At 35.0% G+C, this 20,990-nt stretch overlaps 1 protein-coding gene and 1 long non-coding RNA gene across 2 annotated transcripts in view; both read left to right on the top strand.

Annotated features, from left to right (window-relative positions):
• Nucleotides 1–20,990, top strand: part of LOC139493888 (uncharacterized) — a 326,295-nt gene that overhangs the window by 266,780 nt on the left and 38,525 nt on the right. The window contains exons 7-9 of the mRNA XM_071282053.1: nt 13,038–13,136; nt 13,900–14,001; nt 19,278–19,367. Coding sequence (XP_071138154.1) covers nt 13,038–13,136; nt 13,900–14,001; nt 19,278–19,367 — 291 coding nt within the window. The remainder of the gene's footprint in view (nt 1–13,037; nt 13,137–13,899; nt 14,002–19,277; nt 19,368–20,990) is intronic.
• LOC139493900 (uncharacterized) lies at nt 3,673–6,436 on the top strand. The gene is made up of 3 exons (XR_011657092.1): nt 3,673–3,852; nt 4,855–4,878; nt 6,353–6,436. It is a non-coding gene; the product is annotated as an uncharacterized lncRNA (long non-coding RNA).

Here is a 20,990-nt window from a genome sequence, read left to right as displayed (position 1 = left end):
ATCTAAAAATGTACTTCGATTTTTGATTATTGGCCCAGTTTTCAAGTGGGTCCAAATCGGGGTCCAAAATTAAACTTTGTTTGATTTCATCAAAAATTGAATAATTGGGGTTCTTTGATATGCCAAATCTAACTGTGTATGTAGATTCTTAATTTTTAGTACTGTTTTCAAATTGGTCTACATTAAATACCAAAGGGTCCAAAATTAAACTAAGTTTGATTTTAATAAAAATTGAATTCTTTTGCTTTTTTGATATGCTGAATTTAAATATGTACTTAGATTTTTGATTATGGGCCCAGTTTTCAAGTTGGTTCAAATCAGGATCCAAAATTATTATATTAAGTATTGTGCAATAGCAAGAAATTTTCAATTGCACAGTATTCAGCAATAGCAAGAAATCTTCAATTGCACAGTATCGTGCATTAGCAAATATTTTCAATTGCACAGTATTGCGCTATAGAAAGAAATATCTAATTGCACAATATTGTGCAATAGCAAGAAATTTTCAATTGATTGGAGTTATCTTTCTTTGTCCAGAATTGTAGTAACTAGTTGATTCAACTTAAATCATTGTTTTATACAATATACAATGTATATTCACTTTTACTACCAACTGATAAATTAAAACAATCTTTACCATTCAGTGTTACATTTTAATATTTTATGATGTATTTAAATGAGTAGTTATTATTGCAAACTCCATTAGAAATTTGAATTGAGATCAGTTTTGAAAAAAGGGAAAGGGGGATGTGAAAAAAAAAATGGTTTGGGGGGGGGGTGGGGGGGGGGTGAGGGGGTTAAATTTTTCTCATTTCAGATTTCATAAAAAAAAAAAGAAAATTTCTTCAAACATTTTTTTGAGAGGATTAATATTCAACAGCATAGTGATTGCTCAAAGACAAACAAAATTATTTTAAGTTCATTATACCACATTCATTCTGTGTCCAAAACCTATGCTGTATCAACTATTTAATCACAATCCAAATTTAGAGCTGAATCCAGCTTGAATGTTGTGTCCATACTTGCCCAGTGTTCTCCCAAGGCCGTTTTAGCGTCACTGTGATGCTATAATAATTCCCGCGACGCTATAATTAATTACAGAATTCCCGTATCTAGCCCCCTCCTTTACTCTAGCAATCTGAAACATGAATTAGATATCACATGCCTATCTTGTGTACAAGTACATACCACTAAATACGCACCTGCAATCAAGAAATTTGGATTAGATAAGGCCAATTAAAATTAATTGATAGATTTTCTTCCCCGCCCGCCCCTCTGAAATCGTCCAGCCCCGATTTTTTTTATTTTGAAAAATTTACGATTTCCGGATTAGTTCATCTCCGTTTCCGGTAACTGTCAAAAATTTTGTTTCCTTTCAGACTTCCTGTTTCAATTTTCGGTTTTCGTATTACTTCGAGTAATTAAAAAAGATTCTGCAGCTCTACGATGACAAAATCGTCTACAGAAAATAGAAATTGATTTCAAGAAGGGCATGAAATAATCGGGTTACAAGTTATACGCTGTGTCCAAGATGGCAAATCGCGGTATGACACAAATTTCTGTGATTAAGAAAACCGTGGATTTTTTTATTGATAAAACGACTTTGTGGCAGGAATTGTGGACTATGAATTATTCCCAAAGAGCTCGAATCGTGGAACACATTCGTACAAAACCATAACTGTATAATTAAAATGACGCAAGCACGAACTTGTTAGATTTGTGACAGTACAATTGAATTCAAAAAGTCGGCAAACATACACTTAGATTTACCCATGGCTTTTTTAATGACAAACAGCACAAACACCTTCTGTCCCAATACCCTTAAGGTGGTACCCAACACTTTCACTAAAATTAATTTGGCTCGTTTAATTTTCATAAAATTTTGTCAAAGTCCAGCTGAAGGACGCCTCCGGGTGCGGGAATTTCTCGCTACATTGAAGACCTGTTGGTGACCCTCTGCTGTTGTTTTTTTATTTGGTCGGGTTGTTGTCTCTTTGACACATTCCCCATTTCCATTCTCAATTTTATTTACTTTGACACTTTAACAAAAATATAAAAATTTTAAAAAATTTTAACCAATCGTTTTGTCAGAAAAATTACACTGGTTATATAGCAATTAGATAAACGCCAATTTTGATCATTGAGAAGCTTAATATTCATGATATTGCTTTTACAACACAACGTAATTAAAATGTTGAGCTGACTTTACAGAGTTATCTCCCTGTAGTGTTAGGTACAACCTTAATAGAGCCATTAAACATCTTCATTAAACATCTTCTCTTTTTTGGTTAAGTTCATGTTTTAAATATTAATCATACAAGCACCAACCCTTTCGTTTTCAAAACAGTTTCATTTTATTCTGAACTCGTAATTCTTTAGTTGCATATTTGTTTCATTTTATGGAAACAAAAAAATGGTCGCTTAAAAAGACACTAAATTTGGTGAAGATAGTCTAAAAGAGGGACGAAAGATACCAAAGGGACAGTCAAACTCATAAATCTAAAACAAACCGACAACGCCATGGCTAAAAATAAAAAAGACAAACAGAAAAACAATAGTACACACGACACAACATAGAAAACTAAAGAATAAACAACACGAACCCCACCAAAAACTAGGGGTGATCTCAGGTGCTCCGGAAGGGTAAGCAGATCCTGCTCCACATGTGGCACCCGTCGTGTTGCTTAAGTGATTACAAATCCGGTAAATAGTCTAATTCGGTAGGTCATATTCATGAAAGGGAAGGGGATTGTAGTTACAACGTAAGGAACATATCCGATATCATTTGTGAAACGGTTATTCCATAACGGTCAAGCAACTCGTGATGGCGTCCGTAAAATTTACGAAGGGATGATTTCAACTTCACCATTTGGAACTCTTGGTTTAATAGCTTCCTTGTGAGTCTAACTGAGGGGAGCATTCTTCTTTTATGTTTTTGCTGTTTAGGCTTCTTAAGCAGCTATTACATGTAGAACAGTGGTTGCCAATTAGAGATTTTTATTCATGTTAAGACTTGAAATATTATGTACCATTCCTTATATGTATATACATAATATAAACTTATTATTACTCTTGCATATTTGAAGAACACGTCACAAGAGGGTTTCATAAGAAATAAAAATTGAAAAATAAAATCCTCCCACCCGCCCCATTTTTTTAAAAAATTTGGATGAAAATCTACTAATTAATTTTAGTTGGCCTAAGTACACAATGTTCTTTAAAAAATCTGAATTACGAGGGAACTGTATGACCTTCATTGTATTGTATTGTCAGCGAATTTTATTGGCATTCCATTCTTAAAATTACATTTAATAATATTAGACCCAGGATTTTTTTTTACAGGTTTACATCTGTTTATAAATAAACTCATCAAAGATACCAGGATTGAAATTTTGTATTTGTGCCAGACGCGCGTGTCGTCTACCAAAGACTCATCAGTGACACTCAAATTAAAAAAAAAGTTTAAAAGGCCAAATAAAGTACGAAGATTAAGACCATTGAGGACCAAAAATTCATAAAAGTTTTGCCAAATACAGCTAAGGTAATCTATTCCTGAGTTAGAAAAGCCTTAGTATTTCAAAAATTCAAAGTTTTGTATACAGTTATAATTATGACCATATAAATGATAATTTACATGTTTAACATTTTATATCAATCTTTATTTGCAGATTCTTATGAGGCTAATTGACTGGTGGCAGATGGGATAAAAATGTATGTAATATAAAGTGGCATTAAGGCCATGAAGACAGACTGTACAATAACATTTTGAAGTTGCAATAAGAGTTTGACGAAGGCCCACGTTTAATCTTTTATTGACAATTGCAGAACTCTGGCCAACAGATTTCACATTAGGTATTTATTGTTTAATCATTTAATCATATTGATAATTAGACAGAGGCTTTACTTAAACAAGTTTCTTTCAAAACATAGTAAAGGCAAAGTGTACACAATTAACTGCTTCATTGAATTCTTTATGCCCCCGCCGTAACGGCAGGGGCATTAAGTTTTATCCCTGTCTGTCTGTACATACGTATGTCCGTACGTCCCAAAGTTTGTTTCCGTTCTCTTACTCTAGTTTGCCTCAACCAAATGTCATGAAACTTATACACAATGCCATTTACCACAAAACACAAATCAAGTTTGAATTTTGGTGGCGTCACTTTAACCGTTCTATAGTCATAGAGTTATGCCCCTTTACAAATGAAAAAAATGCTGAATTTTCTTTTAGTTCTCTTACTTTAGTTTGCCTCAACCCAATGTTATAAAACTTATACACAATGCTTATTACCACAAAACACAGATCAAATTTGAATTTTGGTGCTGTTGCTTTTACCATTATAGAGTTGTGCCCCTTTACCATGTTTACAAATGGAAAAATTTCTGATTTTTTCGTTTACGTTCTCTAACAAGTTAGCCTCAACCAAATGTTATGAAACTTATACACCATGCTTATTACCACAAAATACAGATCAGGTATGAATTTTAGGGGTGTCAATATTACTGTTCTACAGTTATGCCCCTTTATAACGTTATATGATATGCAAGCAGGGGCATCATCTGTGTCCCATGGACACATTCCCCATTTATTTAATTATCACATATTTGGATTCTGCTTGTAAAAATACACCAGAAAAATTTTGAATGTGTTTTTCACTGTAACGGTCAAATGTCATGAATGTAGAACCCCCTTTAACAAACTTTAATAAAACAGAACCGATCAAACTTTCATTAATTTTCATGATTATATTTTATGTTTTTTTTGTTTCTTGTAGTTAATGCCCCTTAAAAATATTTCTCTTCAAATTACAACTCTTGTGTACAAACATGATAAAATGTTGTGTTTTTCTTTGACAGGATATAATGGCAAGTTGGAATAAGGTAAGATTTTCTTCTATAAAATCAATTGTCATGTGACATATGTTGTCTATAAACTGTACATAAAGATACAGGAGTGTAGTATTCTCAGAGTCAGTCAGAGGGAGAATAGGAGAAATTAGATTGACTACAGTGAACAGAATTTCAATATACAAAATTAATTTTATTTTACAAAGTTTACCTTTGATCTTATTAACTGATAATTTCCTTTCTCAGCACTGTAGAGTGATACCAAAAATTATTGCTAGAAACTAAGGGTGCACATGCCGTTGTCAATGAAATTGTGTTTTTCTTTTACAAGATATAATGGCAAGTTGGAATTAGGTAACATTTTCTTCTTAAAAATCAATGGTCATGTGACTTATATCGTCTATAAATTGTTCATAAAGATACAGATGTGTAGTATTCTCAGTCAGTCAGTGTCATGTGACCTATGTTATCTATAAACTGTACATAAAGATACAGGCGTGCAGTATTCTCAGTGTCAGTCAGTGTCATGTGACCTATGTTGTTTATAAACTGTACATAAAGATACAGGCGTGCAGTATTCTCAGTGTCAGTCAGTGTCATGTGACCTATGTTGTCTATAAACTGTACATAAAGATACAGGCATGCAGTATTCTCAGTGTCAGTCAGTGTCATGTGACCTATGTTGTCTATAAACTGTACATAAAGATACAGGCGTGCAGTATTCTCAGTGTCAGTCAGTGTCATTTGACCTATGTTGTCTATAAACTGTACATAAAGATACAGGCGTGCAGTATTCTCAGAGTCAGTCAGTGTCATGTGACCTATGTCATGTGACCTATGTTGTCTTATAAACTGTACATAAAGATACAGTGTGCAGTATTCTCAGGGGAAGAACAGGAGAAATCAAATTGACTACAGTGAACAGAATTTCAATATACAAAATTCAATGAAATTCCAGGAGACAAAAAAAAAGAAACGTAAGATATTGTAGGACATTCACAACTCTTTAAGTCGAAGAGAATCTGACATCGCCATGGAAAAAAAACCAATCAAAATTCAACAGTCTACGTTAGTCATGTCAGGGCCTTTTATAGCTGACTATGCCATATGAGCTTTGATCATTGTTGAAGGCTGTACGGTGACCTATAGTTGTTATTTTCTGTGTCATTTGGTCTATTTTATGTCTCATTGGCAATCATACCACATCTTCTTTTTATATTCAAAACATTACATAGAAAACTAAAGACCGAGCAACACAAACCTCAAAAAAAACTTAGGCTGATCTCAAAACTGATGCATAATACAATTATGACAATTGTCTACAGACTTTTCTTAAAAAAAAAAACCTCTGAAATTATAGACAACAATTTCACTCCTTCTTGGTAATCACTGTATTTGGTATAAACTGTTGAAACTGTAAAGATGTAGCTTGTTAAATTCAATTATTACATTTATAATACATTTTTATGTTCTAGATAAAAATGTAAAAGCTTTGTTTTGCTTACAGAAACTTCTTACAGCTGCAAGGGAGGGGAATATACAAGAGGTAGAATTATGTGTAAAGAACGGAGCTAGTTTGGAATGTAGAAAGGTAAGTGAAGTAAAATGTTTAGCACATATAAAGTTATTTATTATATAGTACACACAATATGAATCAGTCAAATATTACTCTTGTTTATGCTCAGTGATTGAATGCTAATTTTTAGTTATTGCAAATACCCTTGTCTCAAAATATAAAGAAACATCATTTAGCAACCTGAATGTATATAGAACTCTTGTATTTAACAAAAACAGTGTGAAACATTACACACCACCAAAATATACAGCTCCTGTATTCAACACCAATACCCAGGTAAAAAAGTGAAAAACCACATGAAGTAGAAGAAGAATGCCATGGCAAGACAAAAAGACAAACAACAGCCTCAAACAAACATGAAATACTTCATTACACCAATGAATACCACTCCAGTTTGTTTGTCAGAAAGTTTGCTGTCTGATACTTCATAACTGCATATAATTCAAATATTGTGATTTACTTCAATAAACTGACGAATGCCACCCCAGTTTGTATGTCAAGGGGTTGCTGTCTGATACATCCTAACTGTATACAACTGAAATATTGTGATTTACTTTATTACACTGATGAATACCACTCCAGTTTGTATGTCAAAGGGTTGCTGTCTGATACTTCATAACTGTATACAACTGAAATATTGTGATTTACTTCATTACACTGATGAATACCACTCCAGTTTGTATGTCAAAGGGTTGCTGTCTAATACTTCATAACTGTATACAACTGAAATATTGTGATTTACTTCATTACACTGATGAATACCACTTTAGTTTGTATGTCAAAGGGTTGCTGTCTGATACTTCATAACTGTATACAACTGAAATATTGTGATTTACTTTATTACACTGATGAATACCACTCCAGTTTGTATGTCAAAGGGTTGCTGTCTGATACTTCCTAACTGTATACAACTGAAATATTGTGATTTACTTTATTACACTGATGAATACCACTCCAGTTTGTATGATAAAGGGTTGCTGTCTGATACTTCCTAACTGTTTACAACTGAAATATTGTGATTTACTTTATTACACTGATGAATACCACTCCAGTTTGTATGATAAAGGGTTGCTGTCTGATACTTCCTAACTGTTTACAACTGAAATATTGTGATTTACTTCATTACACTGATGAATACCACTCCAGTTTGTATGATAAAGGGTTGCTGTCTGATACTTTCTTACTGTATACAACTGAAATAGCGTGATTTACTTTATTACACTGATGAATACCATGACTTGACACCTGATCATACAACTTTCATTGACCACTCCTGTTCTAAACATGTCATGTGACACCTGATTCTACAACATATATTAACCACCCTTGTACTGAACATGACATGTGACCCTTGATTATACAACATACATTTACCACCCCTGTACTGAACATGACATGTAATACTAGATCATACCACATACATTTACCTCTTCTGTACTGAACATGACATGTGACAACTGATCATACAACATTCATTTACTAGTACCACTCCAGTACTAAACATAACATGTGACACCTGATCATATAATATTCATTAACCACTCTTGTACTGAACAGCACATGTGACACCTGATCATACAACATTCATTTACCACTCCAGTACTTTTAAAACATGACATGTGACACCTGATCATACAACATGCATTTCCACTCTTGTACTGAACATGACATGTGACGCCTGATCAGACAACATTGAGTTAACCACACCAGTAATAAACATGACATGTACCACCTGATCATACAACATTGATTTACCACTCTTGTACTGAACCTGACATGTGACCCCTGATCATACAACATTGATTTACCACTCTTGTACTGAACCTGACATGTGCCACCTGATCATACAACATTGATTTACCACTCTTGTACTGAACCTGACATGTGACACCTGATCATACGACTTTCATTCACCACTCTTGTACTGAACATGACATGTAACACCAGATCATACCACATACATTTACCTCTTCTGTACTGAACATGACATGTGACACCTGATTATACAACATTCATTAACCACTCCAGTACTAAACATGACATGTGACACCTGATCATACAACATGCTTTACCACTCTTGTACTGAACATGACATGTGACACCTGATCAGACAACATTGAGTTAACCACTCCAGTAATAAACATGACATGTGACACCTGATCATACAACATTCATTTACCCCTTTTGTACTGAACATGACATGTGACACCTGATTATACAACCTGCATTTACCACTCTTGTACTGAACATGACATGTAACACCTGATCATACAACCTGCATTTACTACTCCTGTACTGAACATGACATGTGACACCTGATTATACAACCTGCATTTACCACTCCTGTACTGAACATGACATGTGACACCTGATCATACAACATTCATGTACTACTCCTGTACTGAACATGACATGTGACACCTGATTATACAACCTGCATTTACCACTCTTGTACTGAACATGACATGTGACACCTGATTATACAACATTCATTAACCACTCCAGTACTAAACATGACATGTGACACCTGATCATACAACATGCTTTACCACTCTTGTACTGAACATGACATGTGACACCTGATCAGACAACATTGAGTTAACCACTCCAGTAATAAACATGACATGTGACACCTGATCATACAACATTCATTTACCCCTTTTTTACTGAACATGACATGTGACACCTGATTATACAACCTGCATTTACCACTCTTGTACTGAACATGACATGTAACACCTGATCATACAACATTCATTTACTACTCCTGTACTGAACATGACATGTGACACCTGATTATACAACCTGCATTTACCACTCCTGTACTGAACATGACATGTGACACCTGATCATACAACATTCGTTTACTACTCCTGTACTGAACATGACATGTGACACCTGATTATACAACCTGCATTTACCACTCTTGTACTGAACATGACATGTGACACCTGATTATACAACATTCATTAACCACTCCAGTACTAAACATGACATGTGACACCTGATCATACAACATGCTTTACCACTCTTGTACTGAACATGACATGTGACACCTGATCAGACAACATTGAGTTAACCACTCCAGTAATAAACATGACATGTGACACCTGATCATACAACAATCATTTACCCCTTTTGTACTGAACATGACATGTGACACCTGATTATACAACCTGCATTTACCACTCTTGTACTGAACATGACATGTAACACCTGATCATACAACATTCATTTACTACTCCTGTACTGAACATGACATGTGACACCTGATTATACAACCTGCATTTACCTCTCCTGTACTGAATATGACATGTGACACCTGATCATACAACATTCATTTACTACTCCTGTACTGAACATGACATGTGACACCTGATTATACAACATTCATTTACCACTCTTGTACTGAATATGACATGTGACACCTGATCATACAACATTCATTTACCCCTTTTGTACTGAACATGACATGTAACACCTGAGCATACAACATTCATTTACTACTCCTGTACTGAACATGACATGTGACACCTGATTATACAACCTGCATTTACCACTCTTGTACTGAACATGACATGTAACCCCTGATCATACAACATTCATTTACTACTCCTATACTGAACATGACATGTGACACCTGATTATACAACCTGCATTTACCTCTCCTGTACTGAACATGACATGTGACACCTGATTATACAACCTGCATTTACCTCTCCTGTACTGAATATGACATGTGACACCTGATCATACAACATTCATTTACTACTCCTGTACTGAACATGACATGTGACACCTGATTATACAACATAAAATTGAGAATGGAAATGGGGAATGTGTCAAAGAGACAACAACCCGACCAAATAAAAAACAACAGCAGAGGGTCACCAACAGGTCTTCAATTTAGCGAGAAATTCCCGCACCCGGAGGCGTCCCTCAGCTGGCCCCTAAACAAATATATACTAGTCCAGTGATAATGAACGCCATACTAATTTCCAAATTGTACACAAGAAACTAAAATTAAAATAATACAAGACTAACAAAGGCCAGAGGCTCCTGACTTGGGACAGGCGCAAAAATGCGGCGGGGTGAAACATGTTTGTGAGATCTCAACCCTCCCCCTATACCTCTAACCAATGTAGAAAAGTAAACGCATAACAATACGCACATTAAAATTCAGTTCAAGAGAAGTCTGATGTCAGAAGATGTAACCAAAGAAAATAAACAAAATGCCAATAATACATAAATAACAACAGACTACTAGCAGTTAACTGACATGCCAGCTCCAGACTTCAATTAAACTGACTGAAAGATTATGATTTCATCATATGCACATCAGGCACAATCCTTCCCGTTAGGGGTTTAGTATCATACCATCATAACATATATGAGAAGAACATAACCTGTGTCGCATTTACCACTCTTGTACTGAACATGACGTGACAACTGATCATACCACTTTCATTTACCACTCTTGTACTGAACATGACATGTAACACCTGATCATTCCACTTTTATTTACCACTCTTGTACTGAACATGACATGTGCCACCTGATCATACAACATGCATTACCACTCTTGTTCTGAACATGACATGTGCTACCTGATCATACAACTTTCATTTACCACTGTTGTACTGAACATGACATGTGACACCTGATTATACAACATGCTTTACCACTCTTGTACTGAACATGACATGTGACACCTGATCAGACAACTTTCATATACCACTCTTGTACTGAACATGACATAACACCAGATCATATCACATACATTTACCTCTCCTGTACTGAACAAGACCTGTGACAACTGATCATACAACCTGCATTTACTACTCGTGTACTGGACATGACATGTGACACCTGATTATACAACATACATTTACCACTCCTGTACTGAACATGACATGTGACCCCTGATTATACAACACTCATTTACCACTCCTGTACTGAACATGACATGTGACACCATTGCTATATTACCCTTACACTCACCACAAACATACACCATTGCTATATTACCCTTATACTCAGCACAAACATACACCATTGCTATATTACTCTTATACTCAGCACAAACATACACCATTGCTATATTACCCTTATACTCAGCACAAACATACACCATTGCTATATTACCGTTATACTCACAAAAAACATACACCATTGCTATATTGCCCTTATACTCACCACACGCACACACCATTGCTATATTACCCTTATATACTCAGCACAAACATACACCATTGCTATATTACCCTTATACTTACCACAAACATACATTATTGCTATATTACTCTTATACCCACCACAAACATACACCATTGCTATATTGCCCTTATACTCACCACACACATACACCATTGCTATATTACCGATATACTCACCAAAAATATACACCATTGCTATATTACCCTTACACTCAGCACAAACATGTACCTTTGCTATATTACCCTTATACTCACCACAAACATACACCATTGCTATATTACCCTTATACTCACCACAATCATTGCTCTATTACATTTTAATATACTCACCACAAACACACACCATCGCTATATTACCCTTATACACAACAACTCATAAGATATGAAGCAGCCAACATTTTACACGGAAATACCACTAAATATTTTCTAAGCTTTGATCATTATTTTGAATTTACACAAAATGATGTTGTTAATCAGACAGGTTTAATGGACCACGCATTATTGTTAGAATTATATAAAGTGGGATCTCATTTTATTCGTAACACAGAACTGAATCAGATAGTAAAGGTTTTATTTTGTTTCTTGACGAAAAATTATTTTGTAAACATTTGATTTTAATGAGAAGTTAATGAAAACAAATTGTGTTAACATATTTGGTAAGATAATGTTAATTCTACAGATCTAATGTAAAACATCTTTTAAAAATAACAAATACTTGACAGAATTATATAAAGTGGGGTCTCATTTTTCTTGTCTCTTCGTACTGAATCAGAAAATATAACTCCTTTTAATGTTTCTTGAAAAAAGTTGTTTTTCAAACTTTGATCATTCTACGTAATCATTGTTAATCAGACAGATTTAATGGACAACAAATATTTGTTAGAATTATATAAAGCGGGGTCTCATTTTATTCGTAACACAGAACTGAATCAGATAGTAAAGGTTTTATTTTGTTTCCTGACAAAAAATTATTTTGTAAACATTTGATTTTAATGAGAAGTTGATGAGAAAAAGTTATGTTTACATCTTTAGTAAGATAATGTTAATTCTACAGATTTAATGTAAAACATCTTTTAAAAATAACAAATACTTGACAGAATTATATAAAGTGGGGTCTTATTTTTCTTGTCTCTTCGTACTGAATCAGAAAATATAAATTGTTTTAATGTTTCTTGAATTTTTTTTTTTTAACCTAACAGTTCTGATGGAAGTGCTGACATCTCACAATAAAACATGTTGTTTATTTGTTGTTTATGTAGAATATAAATACAAGTGTGACTGGTCATTTTATTCAGTTTTGACCACTGATTCATGTGATGTATATTTTGTTTATATTTATTACACAACATTGTCCAGTTTATGACACAAGTTTTGATGTCTGTTATATGTTGATATTACAGTTGGGAATGACACCATTAATGTGGGCGGCTGAGGGAGGATACCTGGAGGTGGTGACTTTCCTAGTCACTCACGGAAGTCAGTTAGAAGCTACAGACCCGGTAATGATAGATATAATGACCTTACTCTGACAAAACATCACTTTATACCGAATCTACACAAAATCATGTTGTTAATCAGACAGGTTTAATAGACAACAAATATTTGTTAGAATTATATAAGGTGGGGTCTCATTTTATTCGTAACACAGAACTGAATCAGATAGTTAAGGTTTTATTTTGTTTCTTGACGAAAAATTATTTTGTTAACATCTGATTTTAATAAGAAGTTGATGAGAAAAAGTTGTGTTAACTTCTTTAGTCAGATAGTATTAATTCTACAGATCTAATGTAAAACATCTTTTAAAAATAACAAATACTTGACTGAATTATATAAAGTGGGGTCTTATTTTTCTCGTCTCTTTGCACTGAATCAGAAAATACTACTCGTTTTAATGTTTCTTCAAAAAAAGTTTTTTTTTCAACTTTGGTAGTTCTACTGAATCAAAATAAAATCGTGTTGTTTATCATACATGTTTTAAAAATGGACAACAAATACTTGTGAGACTTATATAAAGTGAGGGTTGCTATTATTTGACTTGTTACACTTATATAAGAGTTTATTATTTTTGTTTACCTTTTTTTGTTTCACTGAATCAGAAAAAGTGAATTTATATCTTAATCTACCATTTAATAGTTTATACACAAATATAATTGGATATTTTCTTACCAGATGTTATATTTCTTACATTTGGTAAATTGTTTGACTCCTCATGATTTTGTTATCACACACCAATAACATGTTTATATTTTTGTATTGTTATAGTTTGGAGAAACAGCTTTACATTATGCTGCTGAGTATGGATGGATTGATGTAACAAAATGGTTAACAGATCAAGGATGCAGTCCTTGGGTGAAAACATGGAAGGTAACATTCCGTTTTATTCTTATTAGATAGATAGATATTTTATTCTCTAAAAACTAAATACAAGTCAACAGAGAAAGTACAATTACAATATAAATACAAATACAATAGTTGAGGGTAAACAGATGCAGATAATATATAATAAAGTACAACTTTATGATGAAATACCTGTATAATAAACAGATTAAACTAAATATGAAGAAATCAGTCTGTAGTTAACTTTTACATGGAAGGACTAACCTTTTTACTAATACACTTAATGAATGAACACAGTTTTCTTAAGGAGGCTTGCGGGTAAGATTTTCAGAAAAAAATTAAACAATAATTTTTCATTACAAATTTCATTTATTACCTTAAGTAGTTATTACTTTATCATTATGGTACAAGAATCATTCCAAAAAATCAATTGGTGTGGGCCTCAGGTGACTTTTAAAATGTAGATATCAATTGAAAAGCTCCAAATTATCTCCCTTTTGTGCAAAAATGCCATTTTTGGCATTAAATTTGAAATATCTTTTTTAACTCATCGGTGACCTATATTTTTTTTTTTTTTTTGAAAAAGCTGTACATAAACTAATTAACTGTAAAATTTAAGCGATTTCTGTAATTTAGTTCTTTTTTTATTTCGATATTACAACTATTTCCCCTATTAGGTCAATAGAAAAAAGGACATTAAGAAAAATGTATGCTTCTTTCGAAGGCAGATTGTGAGCGTAAATGAATGGTGACCACATTTAAAAAAAAATTAAACAAATGATTCAGACCCGCGAGCCCCCTTAAAACTGATTGTTTTTGTCGAGCTTTTGACTTTAATCTCAGAAAGCTCGGCATAGGAATAGTGATCAAGCAGTGGCTGCGGCGTTAGCTAACTTCTTAAAAGCTTTATATTTTAGAAGGTGGTAGACCTGGATGCTTCATATTTTGTATATGGATGCCTCATTTTACGAAGTTTCCGCCAGTCACATTTCCAATGTCCTTGACCTCATTTTCATGATTAAGTGACTACTTGAAAAAAACTTATTTTGTAATTTAAATTCTCTTTTATAAGTAATAGTATAACTATATTTGTTATGTGCGTACCTTGCAAGGTCCTCATGCCCGTCAGACAGTTTTCACTTGACCTCGACCTCATTTCATGGATCAGTGAACATTCAACAAGGTTAAGTTTTGGTGGACAAGTCCATATCTCAGATACTATTGGAAGGACTGTAAGGTGTACATGTCCAACTGGCAGGTGTCATCTGACCTTGACCTCATTTTCATGGTTCAGTGGTTATAGTTAAGTGTTTGTGTTTTGGTCTGTTTTTCTTATACTGTATGCAATAGGTCTACTATATTTGGTGTATGGAATGATTGTAAAGTGTACATGTCTAGCTGGCAGGTGTCAATTGACCTTGACCACATTTTCAGGGTTGAATGGTCAAATATAAAAAAGAAGATGTGGTATGATTGCCAATGAAACAACTGTCCACAACAGACCAAAATGACACAGACATGAACCGTACGGCCTTCAACAATGAGCAAAGCCCATACTGCATAGTCAGCTATAAAAGGCCCCGATAAGACAATGTAAAACAATTCAAACGAGAAAACTAACTGCCTTATTTATATAAAAAAATGAACGAAAAGTTAAGTTTTTGAGTTTTGGTCTTTTTTCTAATACTACACAATGTATATACAATAGGTCAACTATATTTATACCCCATGCAACGAAGTTGCGGAGGGTATAATGTTTTTGACCCGTCCGTCCGTCCGTCGGTCAGTCCGTCCGTCCGTCAGTCCTGTTTCTTGTCATCGCAACTCCTCTCAAACCACACAACAGAATTTCACAAAACCTTTTCAGATAATAAGGACATACTATGTAGTTGTGCATATCGACTAGAAATTGCTATTCAATTTTTTTTCTAGGAGTTACGCCCCTTTGAACTTATTTACTTTAATGTACTACTGCAACAGTTTGTCATCGCAACTCCTCTCAAACCACACAACAGAATTTCACGAAACCTTTTCAGATAATAAGGACATATCGACAGGAAATTACGGTTCAATTTTTTTTCTAGAAGTTATGCCCCTTTGAACTTATTTGCTTCAATGTACTTCTGCAACAGTTTGTCATCACAACTCCTCTGAAAACACACAACAGAATTTCATGAAATTTTGTAGATAATAAGGACATACTATGTATATTGAAATTATTATTCAATATTTTTTCTTATACAATTTTTTTTCTTATACTTATTTAATTTCTCCAATGACAATGTGGGGACATGGGGTATGTGAGCGTGCTCACTAAGGTTCTTTAATTGGTGTATGGAAATGTTTTATGATCAATATGTCAGTCGCGTAGGTTTTATTTGACCTTGACCTTATTTTCAGGGTTCATTGCTCAGTGTTAAGTTTTTGGGTTATGGTCTGTTTTTCTTAAACTATAAGCAATATGTCAACTATATTTGCTGTATGGAAGAACACACCCTACACCAATCCTAAACTACTGACAAACCTAACACCAATCATACACTGCTGACACAACTACCATCTTATCATACTCCACCAATACAACTCACATCAATCATAAACTACTGACACAACTACCATCTCATCATACTCCAACAACACACCCTACATCAATCATAAACTACTGACACGACTACCATCTCATCATACTCCACCAACACACCCTACATCAATCATAAACTACTGACACAACTACCATCTCATCATACTCCACCAACACACCCTACATCAATCCTAAACTACTGACACAACTACCATCTCATCATACTCCAACAACACACCCTACACCAATCCTAAATTAATGACACAACTACCATCTCATCAAACTCCACCAACACAACTCACATCAATCATAAACTACTGACACAACTACCATCTCATCATACTCCACCAACACACCTAACACCAATCCTACACTACTGACACAACTACCATCTCATCATACATCACCAACGCACCTAACACCAATCCTACATTACTGATACTACAACCATTTCATCATACTCTACCAACACACCCTACACCAATCCTACATTACTGACACAACTACCATCTCATCATACTCAACCAACACACCTAACACCAATCCTACACTACTGACACAACTACCATCTCATCATACATCACCAACACACCTAACACCAATCCTTCAGTACTGACACAATTGCCATCTCATCATACATCACCAACACACCTAACACCAATCCTACATTACTGACACTACAACCATTTCATCATACTCTACCAACACACCCTACACCAATCCTACATTACTGACACAACTACCATCTCATCATACTCAACCAACACACCTAACACCAATCCTACACTACTGACACAACTACCATCTCATCATACATCACCAACACACTTAACACCAATCCTACATTACTGACACTACAACCAACACACCATACTCTACCAACACACCCTACACCAATCCTACACTACTGACACAACTACCATCTCATCATACTCCACCAACACAGCTAGCACCAATTATACACTATTGACACAACAACCATCTCATCATACTCCACCAACACACCCTACACCAATCCTACATTACTGACACAACTACCATCTCATCATACTTCACCAACACACCTAACACCAATCATTCATTACTGACACAACTATCATCTCATCATACTCCACCAACACATCTAACACCAATCCTACATTACTGACACAACTACCATCTCATCATACTCTACCAACACACCCTACACCAATCCTACACTACTGATACAACAACCATCTCATCATACATCACCAACACACTTAACACCAATCCTACATTACTGACACAACTACCATCTCATCATACTCCACTTACACACCTAAAACCAATCCTACATTACTGACACAACTACCATCTCATCATACTCCACCAACACACCTAACACTAATCTTACTTATTGACAACACAGCCATCTCATCATACTTCACCAACACACCTAACACCAATCCTACATTACTGACACAACTACCATCTCATCATACTCTATCAACACACCCTACACCAATCCTACACTACTGATACAACTACCATCTCATCATACTCCACCAACACACCTAACACCAATCCTACATTACTGGCACAACTACCATCTCATCATACTTCACCAACACACCTAACACCAATCCTACACTACTGACACAACTACCATCTCATCATACTCCACCAACACACCTAACACTAATCCTACACTACTGACACAACTACCATTTCATCATACTCCACCAACACAACTAACACCAATCTTACACAACTGACACAACTACCATCTCATCATACTCCACCAACACACTTAACACCAATCCTACACTACTGACACAACTACCATCTCATCATACCTCACCAACACACCTAACACCAATTTTACATTACTGACACAACTACCATCGCATCATACTCCACCAACACACCTAACACCAATCCTACATTACTGACACAACTGTCATGTCATCATACTCCACCAACACACCTAACACGAATCATAAACTACTTACAAAACTACCATCTCGTCATACTCCAGCAACACATCTTACTTCCATCTAATCACATTCCACTAATGCACCTCACACCAATCATACACTATTTAACAAAACTACCATCTAATCATACTCCAACAACACACTTTACTACCATCTAATCACATTTCACCAACAGATCTTACACCAATCATACACTGTTTACAAAACTACCATCTAATCACATTCTACCAATACACCTTACACCAATTATACACTATTAACAAAACTACCATTCAATCACATTCCACCAACACACCCTACATCAATCATACACTTTTATCAAAACTACCATCTAAGCATACTCCGGCAACACATCTTACACTAATCATACACTATTAACAAAACTACCATTTAATTATACTCCAGCAACACATCTTACACCAATCATACACTGTTAACAAAACTACCATTTGATTATACTCCAGCAAAACATATAACTACCTTCTTATCACATTTCACCCACACACCCTACACCAATCATTCAATAATGTCTTTAACAGCAAAATCTCAAATATTATTCATTGATCTCTTTATAATGACACTTCATATGTGTTGTTGGTTTAGGTTCACTGGTTTTTATTTCAAGTATATATAAATAAGACAACATTCTGCAATGCATAGGTAAAATGAATGCAACAGTTACCTATAACTTAATGTTTTACAGTTTTTGAAATAAAAGATATATATGTGTATAATTAATGAAAGATTATTTGATTGTATTTCAGGGTAAGACTCCTTATGATCTGGTAATAATATACAGCTTTGAAAATGAAGAGGTAAAAAGGAAAAAGAAAGAAGTGATGGACTTCCTTAAGGTAAATAGTCTTGTCTTACTTGAAAAGATATTCACAGATTATAAGAGACAAAACAGACTTGGTACAAAGAAATTACAATAAATGGTTGCCTGTAGTTTTCAATGTCTTTGTAGTATTTGTTGTCAGTTAACAATGTAAGTTGACAATTCCAAGCTTGTTGCCTAATATACATGTTGGCATATGTGAAAGACAAATGTTTTAAATCTGTGTTCTCATCTGTTGGATGTCTCTTATTTTTTGTGTCATCAGCTGCAGGGGTTAAAATTCACTAGCCCGACGCCCGGGACTAGATCATTTATGCCTCGGGCAATTAAAATGTGTAATCCGATATGCCCAACTGACTAGTAACAAAAAATTCTTGATGTTTCCAAAATAGAAAGTGAAAAATCCCTTCATCACAATTCTATGTTAGCCAATTCGATTCAATTAAATCATCTGGGATTCCAAGAATTTGAACTGGTTTGTACAGGTCCTGTTGTACATATTTTAAAATTAGAACAAATAACTCTGGCATGTCTGGGTTGTCTGGTATCATGTGTTGATCGCAATTCTCGTACTTTAAATATCGATTTCTCATACCATGGCTTGGGGTATTGTACATTGCTTATCGTGCCGAGATTTTCAATTAATGGTATTTGGGGGTATGATGTATTGACCTGTCTTGTTGCACAGCTGTTGAGCACAAAACCATGCAACACAATATTTCTTAATATTTTAGTATGGGAACCCCAGGAACTTCGTCAGTTTCAAAACGAAAAACGGTAGATGAAAGGAGTAACGAGGCTGAAAATTCACCCCCCGAAAATGCTAAATACGACATGGAAAAGCCGCGGAAAAAAATTAAGTGTCCAGGACAGAAGGGCTGCCAAGTCTTTAGTCTTTAATCTTAGTTGTTTTTTTCTCTTTGATCTTTACAATTTGGCCAACAAATCACGAATTCACTTCCTGAAAAGTTGGCAGAACTGGGACACAATGATTCCCCTGGCAAGGTTGGCTGTTGCTGAGGAAAAAAACAGACAATGCTCTGTGAATATGCCGTTAGTTGCCCCAAACATGCAAAAAAAAGTCTGCTTTGAATATGGGAACAAATAAGTTAGGTTAACCACCAAAAGAATAAATAACAGATCAACAAAAATTATTAGATACAGTGTATAATGTCTCCTTCAAAACAAAGGACACCCACTTTGTATTTTGCAGCAAGCTCTTGATTTTTAAGGCATGCTAGGGCTAGCAGCTCAGTTTTGATGGACTAGCAGTTCTTCCAACAGGGCTAGTAAAATCCTGCTGCCAATAAGTCCTGGGCTAGTTAGCTGTAACAACAATGTTTAACCCCTGCAGCTTGGTATCTCCTAGGTATATACACTACAGTCCAGGTGGACTTTGTCATTTCCACTCGCCCACGGTGGACAAACCAATGCCGTCCACTCTCTGTCCACCGTGGGCGTGGAGCCCACCCTATGCCGTGGGGCGTGGACATCCATGGGCGTAGTGCCAACCCTATACCGAGGACAGCTGTGGGCGTGGTGTCCACCCTATATTGAGGACAGCCGTAGACATACTATGCCCACGGTATATGATGGAAAGAAGTGTGCACAATTCTGATTATTCCTCGTGATTTTCGTA

This window comes from Mytilus edulis, chromosome 11, assembly GCF_963676685.1.
Source record: "Mytilus edulis chromosome 11, xbMytEdul2.2, whole genome shotgun sequence".
Lineage (NCBI taxonomy): Eukaryota > Metazoa > Mollusca > Bivalvia > Mytilida > Mytilidae > Mytilus > Mytilus edulis.
The sequence above is the reverse complement of the archived record's forward strand: the minus strand, read 5'-3'. Positions and strand labels throughout refer to the sequence as shown.